Source organism: Salvia splendens, unplaced genomic scaffold (genome assembly GCF_004379255.2).
Source record: "Salvia splendens isolate huo1 unplaced genomic scaffold, SspV2 ctg371, whole genome shotgun sequence".
Classification (NCBI taxonomy): Eukaryota; Viridiplantae; Streptophyta; class Magnoliopsida; order Lamiales; family Lamiaceae; genus Salvia; species Salvia splendens.
In genome coordinates, this window is record NW_024599017.1 from 15698 (window position 1) to 23662 (window position 7965).

General features: G+C 39.8%; 1 protein-coding gene across 1 annotated transcript; it reads left to right on the forward strand.

Moving 5' to 3' along the window:
• Positions 1-4953: 4953 nt before the first annotated feature.
• Positions 4954-5397, forward strand: LOC121789953 (skin secretory protein xP2-like). The gene has a single exon (XM_042188274.1). It carries the CDS (start codon positions 4954-4956, stop codon positions 5395-5397), a length of 444 nt encoding a protein of 147 aa, XP_042044208.1.
• Positions 5398-7965: the final 2568 nt, after the last annotated feature.

The window sequence follows — 7965 nt, forward strand, 5'->3', positions numbered from 1 at the left end:
GTTTTAAGTTGATTAGTTCACAATGGAAAAGCCAAAGTATCCAAATTTAAATGCTCCCGGCCTAATTGAGATATTTATATTTTAGCACAACATGTCAGTAGTGATATTTAGTTAATTTAATTATTATTAATAAAATAAAAGAGATAATAAAGTACTCCAAGAAGATGAAAAAATCAAAAAATAAGTGAGATAATAAGTAAGAGAGATAGGAGGATAAAGTAGGAGAGAGAGGAGTGAGTAATTTTTATTAAAAGAGTAAACGTCTCACTTAGGTTGAGACGTACCGAAAAGAAAAACATCTCACTCATGCTGAGATGGAGGGAGTAGATAAGAATAAACTATTGGATAGTTATTCACTCGTATTATTATATGACAAACATAAACATTTACCGAACTAGGTTTTATTTTACTAGTAGTGGTCGTTGATATCATCAAATTAAAATTTACTAAAGTCGGAGGAAATATCAAATTTGAAAAGATTTCAAAAGAATGAGATTAACAATACATTATTGCAAATTGCAATTTAACCGTATATATATCTATACTCCATTACAGCTCTCGAATTTAAATATAGCAATAAATTCCAACAATTAATCTCAATTAAAACACTATAGTCACAACTAACAAGTACAGCTTTACTTCTACTATTTCATTGGATGAAACTTGGAAGTGGGCCTCATAGTAATTAATAATGAAGCCCATGCCACAAAAATGACTACTTAACTTGGGCTCATCCCATTCATACACACACGAAAATACATGATTAAATAAAAAACAAATCCTGCACACTAATTTAGGGTCAACCCTTTGATATGAGTTGGTCTTCGATTGTTAAAAAAAATTGTATGATATTCAATTTATTCATATTTTTGTAGTAGACACTTTAGACTCGTCCTCAATGTTTTAAAATTTAGTCCGGTAAGTAAACCGATGAAACTATCGATTCATGGTTCAATTGGTCGATGTTTAAACTATTGATTAGACTGAAATATGTAGCATGTGTATATAATTAAATATGTATTATGTAAAAATATTATTATAATTTAATGAAAGATATACATTAAATGTCAACACGTTTACAAATCGGTAAATAACTTTTTAAAATATTAGTAAAATGCATACAAATTTTCTTATGAAATCCTATTCAAATATAAATTGCAACTATCTCCACTAAAAGTACAATTCAAAAATTTTAGAGGGTTGTATTACTCATTTAAATTCGAGTTTAAAGATATTTCCTCATGAGAATTTATAATTACTGAGAATCTTCTTTTGGTTAAAAACAATGGGACAATAACGCATATTAGAGAGACATATATATAATTCAGTTTAATAAATTTTGTAGTGACGAAAGAATTAGTCTTGAATTGAAAATGGAAGTATAAGAAGTCAAGAACTTAGGCGTTGTCATTTTCACTCTATTACCTTGATACTTCGCACTCTTAGCCCCATTAATGTTTTGCATCCTTGATCCTTGTAAAAATGAGTAAATACACTGGAATTTAGGAAAAAACGTCGAAATTAGAAAAGGCTAGGTCTTTGGCCTTTCATCTAAGTGTAACCCTTCAAGTTTATTATGAGATGGCTTAATGTCAAGACCTTCATGTAATCTCCCATATCCTATAAATAGTTGAAGTTTGGAAAAAGAGAACACACCAACAAATCATTCTCTGTTCTCTCTAGCTCTCAAGCATTCTAGTTCGCATTTAGGAGTATTGCATTGTTCGATTCCCATCTCCAATTCAAGTTCGTCGGTGCTTACGAGTTTGAGGTGCTTCAACTCGGTAGGAGGAAAGTCTTTTCATCTTGGGGACGTTGCGTCAATCCATGAACACTAGCCGGAGCATATCTCATCTTGCGATTGTTTGAAATATTGTAGTCTTTACACGGACAAAATCTTGCTATTACAAAAGAACCAAAAACTAGAAGGGAAATATAATAAAGTAAATATAAAAAAAGTAACAAGATGCAAACTATTGTCCTCTTCAAGTTGAGTCGAGGTATCCCTCTCTCCGCAAGACGAGATACACCCCGGCTAATGCTCATGGATTGGCGCAACATCCCCAAAGATGAAAAGACTTTTTTTTTCTACCGAATTGAAGCACTTCAAACTCGTAGGCACCAGCAAACTTGAATTGGAGATGAGAATCGAGCAATGCAATGCTCCTAAATGCGAACTAGAATGCTAGAGAGAATAGAGAATGATTTGTTGGTGTGTTCTCCTCTTCCAAACTCCACCTATTCATAGAATATGAGGCCATCCACAACGCTGTTCCTATACCGTTCCTAAACCGTTCCTTAAACCACTATTTGAGGGCCCCACTGTACTTTTTTACTCCATTCCTTAACTAAGGAACGGAACCTGCAACCCTCGTTCCTTAACCGTTCCTTAACCGTTCCTTAAATTACTATTCATTCAATTTCATTTTTTTTAATTTCAACTCAATTCAATTAAAAAAACAACACATTTTATTAAAAAACACAACATTAAACAAAGTTACAACTTAAACTTAAAAAAATAAAAAGCACACAATTAAAATCATAAAAAAAATAAAAGTACACAATTTTAATAATTTCATCCGCCAAAGTTTGCCCAAATGTGCTCAATTAGATCATGTTGGAGTTGGGTGTGGGCGCTAGAGTCGCGTGTCCTTGCACGAATAGATAACCGTTCTTGTATAGACGGATGCGCTCCACTTCGAGGCGGACTACTTGCGGTTGAGCTTCCGGGGGATTCGGGGTCGAACCAATTTCCCGCCTCGGGTCCTTCGTCTTGGACAATCATGTTGTGCAAGATTATGCACGTATACATGATGTCGACCATGTTCTCCATGAACCACGTACGAGCCGGGGCTTTGATGATGTTGAAGCGCGCTTGGAGAACCCCGAACGCCCTCTCCACATCCTTGCGAGCAGCCTCCTGCTTCTGCGCAAAAAGAGCCTGCTTTGGGTTCGCAGACCCACTGCACGTCTTCACGAAGGTAGGCCACTTCGGGTAGATGCCATCGGCGAGATAGTACCCCATTTTATAAAGCCGATTGTTGGCGACGAAGTTGATGGCCGGCGCTTTACCATCCAAAACTTCGGTCAAGAGGTCGGACTGGTTGAGCACGTTTACGTCGTTGTTCGACCCGGGGACCCGAAGTACGCGTGCCAGATCCAAAGGCGGTAGTCGGCAACAGCCTCGAGTATAACGGTTGGGTGGGTACCTTTGTGGCCGCTCGTGTAGGACCCCTTCCACGCCACCGGGCAATTCTTCCATTGCCAGTGCATGCAATCGACGCTGCCGAGCATCCCTGGGAATCTGTGCACTGTTTCGTGAAGGTCGAGAAGGAACTGACAATCGGCCGTGCTTGGCCTCCGGAGAAATTCATCGGTGAAGGCTGCCCGGACGCCTTTGCAGAATTTGAGCAAGCACATTCGCCCAGTGCTATCTCCGATGTGGAGGTATTCGTCGAACATGTCGGCCGTTTGTCCAGTCGCAAGCTGGCGGATTGCTGCAGTACATTTCTGCAGCGTCGTGTGGCTGGGACGTCCGACCGCGTCGAACCCTTCCTGGAAGAACTCTTCCCGGGCTGCCAAAGTATTCGCGATGTGGAGAAATAACGGTTTCCCCATGCGGAAACGGCGACGGAAGTACGTATCTCCCCAAACCGGGTTATCGCAGAAGTAGTCGCGTACTAACCTTGCGGCGGCTTCCTCCCGGTTACGATGGATGTACGTACGGGAGCGACGTTGGGGCGGAGCGGCTTCTTCCGCCTCCCGTCGTCGATCTTCTTCAAGTGATTGTTCCAATATTTGACGCATTTGTTCATAAGGATCCATTAGTTTGATTAAATTTGGGAGAAGGAAAATAGAGTTGATTTGAGATGAAAATTGGGGTGGAAATAGAGAGAAATAGATGTGTGTTTGTGATTGAAATGAGTATGAAATAGGAGTATTTATAGAGTAAATAAATAAATAATAAAAAAAAAACAAACGGCTATAAAATTAACGGTCTCATTACCGTTAATAAAAAAATTTTTATTTTTTTTTATTAAATTCGAAATTTTTTTAAAAAAAATGAATTATTGCGTCATCGGGACGAAGCCCACTCGCGGGGCAGCGAGTGGGCTTCACGCGTCGAATGGGAGTCCGCCACGTCGCCTCGGCGCGTGGCGGAACGTTTCGTTCCGCGTTCCGGAGGAACGAAACGCGGCACGGCATGGGAACGGTGGCGGCACGGAATGGCGACGGAACGCACGCTGCAACGCGTGCCGCCGCGAAACCGTTCCTCCGGAACGGCATAGGAACGGCGACGGCACCGCATTGCGGATGCTCTGAGAGACCACATGAAAGGTGTAGGCATTAAGGCACCTCATAATGCATTTGGAGGGTTACATTAGATGAAAGGCCAAAGGCCTAGCCTTTTATAATTTCCCACGTTTTTTCCTACATGGAATACATGATATATACTCAAAACTTTTGAATTTTAAGCTACATATTACTAAAATTTGTCTTTAATCCCATTTCTAACAACATAATTATGTTTGTTTGTAAACATCCGATATTTCCAACGTTCATAATCTTACAAGCACTCGATCAATTTAATAACATTACAAAAAATACATCTATTATCATTTATCACTAAATTAACAAAACAAAATATCAGAACCAACCAATTACTCAACAATTGCCAAATTTACCACAAATAGTAGAACCAATTATTCCACCTTAACTTTCTCCCATTCCATGGATACAAAAAAACAACAATTTTAATTTACATAAAATTCCCACCGCATCTCCCGCCTCCTCCGCCGTATAAAACCCCCGCCTCCCCCCGCCGTGAAAATCATTCTTGCTCGCTCGCAGCCTTCTCTAATTATTAATTAGAGAAAACATTGCTTCAAAATAAAACTCCAAGAATCAATAATAAAGCCATAACCAAAAACTAAAAATCAATTAAATAAAAAAATGGCCCGCCAATTGATCGTTCTTGCCCTCCTCTTCTCCGCCGCCGCGGTCTCCGCCCAATCCCCATCCTCCGCTCCCTCGGCATCCCCTGCGGCGGCGCCTACAAAGCCGGCCGCCACCACCCCCGTCGCCGCCGTTCCCGCCGCAGCTCCGAGCAATATCGCCGCCACTCCCACGGCCGCCGTTCCCGCCGCAGCTCCGAGCAATATCGCCGCCACTCCCACGGCCGCCGTTCCGGCCGGCGCGGAGGAGGAGGCGGTAACTCCGGCCGGCGAAGCCTCGCCCGACGCCGCCCCCGGAGAGGCTCCGGCTGAGGCGCCGGTTGCCGATGATGCTGCTGACGAAGCTACGCCGGAAGATGATGCTGCCACTGGCGGCGCCGCCGGCTTGGAGGTGTCGGCCGTCGTGGGCGTCGCCGCCGCCGCCGGAGTTTTCTACTTCTAAATGTGTTACGAAATTCATTGATTCGTTTAATTTGTGGTTTTAATCAGATCAAAATATCAACGGGTAGATTTGCATGTTTACATTACTCCATTTGAAATATATGAATAAAAAGAGCAAGAATATTTTCACATTTTTGAGCGTTTAACATTTTGCAATTCACTATACTTTTTACAAGAATTCCACTTAACAATTTAAGTAACACTATCTTTTGTACGGGCACGATAATTGATTCCTACGAGTAACTATATTTTGAAAACGAATCAAAATTCGTGTAACATCCCAACATCTTTAAAAAAAACTCCATCAAATAAGTGATGTCATCATTTATTACCAATCATTTAATTTCTCACATATTGTCTTATACTTCGATTTCTATATCATTATTAGTATTTAAGAATTTTGCATTTTAGAATTTTCCTCTCTCATATTTATTTATACGACATTTCATACAATTAAATATTATCACAACTTATCATATATCACCATAATGACCATACAGAAATACATGTACTTTGCACTATACTAATTTGCTTTTCGTAAGTCATGTACCATCCGACTAATAAATCACCATCATAGGTCACACAACGTATGCATCGACAACAATCACATCCTTATAAACTAATAAAAGCCACAGTTAATCTCATCCATATAGACACATTTAACCTTGAATATCATTAATCCAGTCACATCATATAGTTAATAACTCACCTCATACAGCCCCCTGTCGTGCTCGGCAATAATACGGGCACACAGACTATCAGCATATAGCCCAAATAGTGGGCGCCATATAGCCCATATAGGGCGAGCATCACATCATGTCAACCGTATAGCCCGTATAGAGCAAGAGCCGTATAGTCCTCATAGGACGACCTCACATTTCCATATAGCCCAATAGTGGGCACCATATAGCCCATATAGGGCGAGATCCGTATAGTCCTCGTAGGACGATCATCATATTTTCGTATAGCCCGATAGTGGGCACCATATAGCCCGTATAGGGCGAGATCCGTATAGTCCTCGTAGGACAATCATCACATTTCCGTATAACAGTACTTGATTTCGCTCATAACCACACGATCTCATATCACGTTCTTCTTGAATTGTAGCCTAGAGATTAAATAAAATTTCCATTTTTCCTCTCTCTTCTGTTTTTATTTTATTTATTCGTTGAGGAAGAGCGGGGCCGGGAGTCTCTAAAAATAATACTACTATGAGCTAAACTCTTTCCTTTAACCTTGTTTAATATCCCAGATGTATAGTAATTCATTGATTCTTCATTTAACTTCTTATATAACAATTGCACTGGACTGATTTCTCATTAATGTTCTATATCCATTCAAAAGGATTTAGAGGCTTAATATAGCATTTTTAAATACCCCATGAAGTCTATTTTACAATGAAACAAGATTCACTCAAAAATTTCTAATGGTTTGAGATATATTCTCCTTTTACCATAGACTAACAAAATCGAACAGTTTCTGGCAATAGTTTCTACACAATTTTTATAAATAGTATGTGTACTCTTTAATTAATCACAAAATTCAGAGAACAACTAAACGCCTTATAGTTAATTTAGAAATTATGCAATCAAGTTTTCATCGACCTTAAAGTCCCTGAATATTTCGAATAACACATACCAAAATATGCCAGAATTTTGACAGTTTGTAGCTGTATTGTTATAACAATTTATACTTAGGGCACGTTTGATTGCCCGGAGATGGCAATATGAGATAGGGTAGTCATATCGGATTTTGTAAGATATAGTTGATAACCAAGAAGATAGCTTATCTCATATTAGGCGTTTGGTTGCCCTGAGACAATTAATCAGATAGCTTATATTGTTTTTGTTATGCTCGATCGAAAGTACTGATACCGAGTTCGATTGACAGCTTTACCCCCAAAACAATTGCATAATTCCAAATTGGTCCTCCAAGCCCTAATTCATCCCTACCAAAAATACTCTACCGCCTAAAATAAAAAATCGAGCGCCATTACTGTCATTTCACTCCAGGAGCGGCCGGCCGACGAACACCATCCCCAAAACGTGGCAGGCAGAGGTTATTGTGATTTGGTTTGTGTTTGTGGATTGATTTGGTCTGTGTTTGTGGATTGATTTGGTTTGTGTTTGTGGATTGATTTTCTGATAGATTCTACATAAATTGCATATAACTCAGACCCAAGACTCGATATCAGTATTAGTTAGCATTATTGCTCTCAAAAGTAAAATGTCGGTATTGAGGTTTATTGCTCTATGTGTTGCGCGACTTAGCTTGTCCGTTTGGGAATCATCTGTTTTAAATGGCTACCCTATTGTAATGTCATTGCTTGGGTTGATAGGGTTTCTAATAAACTATCAATCACCTGTTCGTTTACAGCTTGATTGATATGGCCTCACAACACACTGAAGGTAGCGAAGACGATGGAAGCCCAGAAGGTAATAGTCTGTTAGGTTAAGTTCGTTGCTATTCTATTGGAACTCAGAATTATATCCGGCATGCAGTTATATTGGTTGTTTACTGATGGTAGGTAGCAAGGATTTTGGCCCAAACAGAAACGCGAAATCTGATA

Bases quoted from the DNA above. Each gene is read 5' to 3' on its own strand.
- LOC121789953 (XM_042188274.1), top strand. From the start codon at position 4,954: ATGGCCCGCCAATTGATCGTTCTTGCCCTCCTCTTCTCCGCCGCCGCG.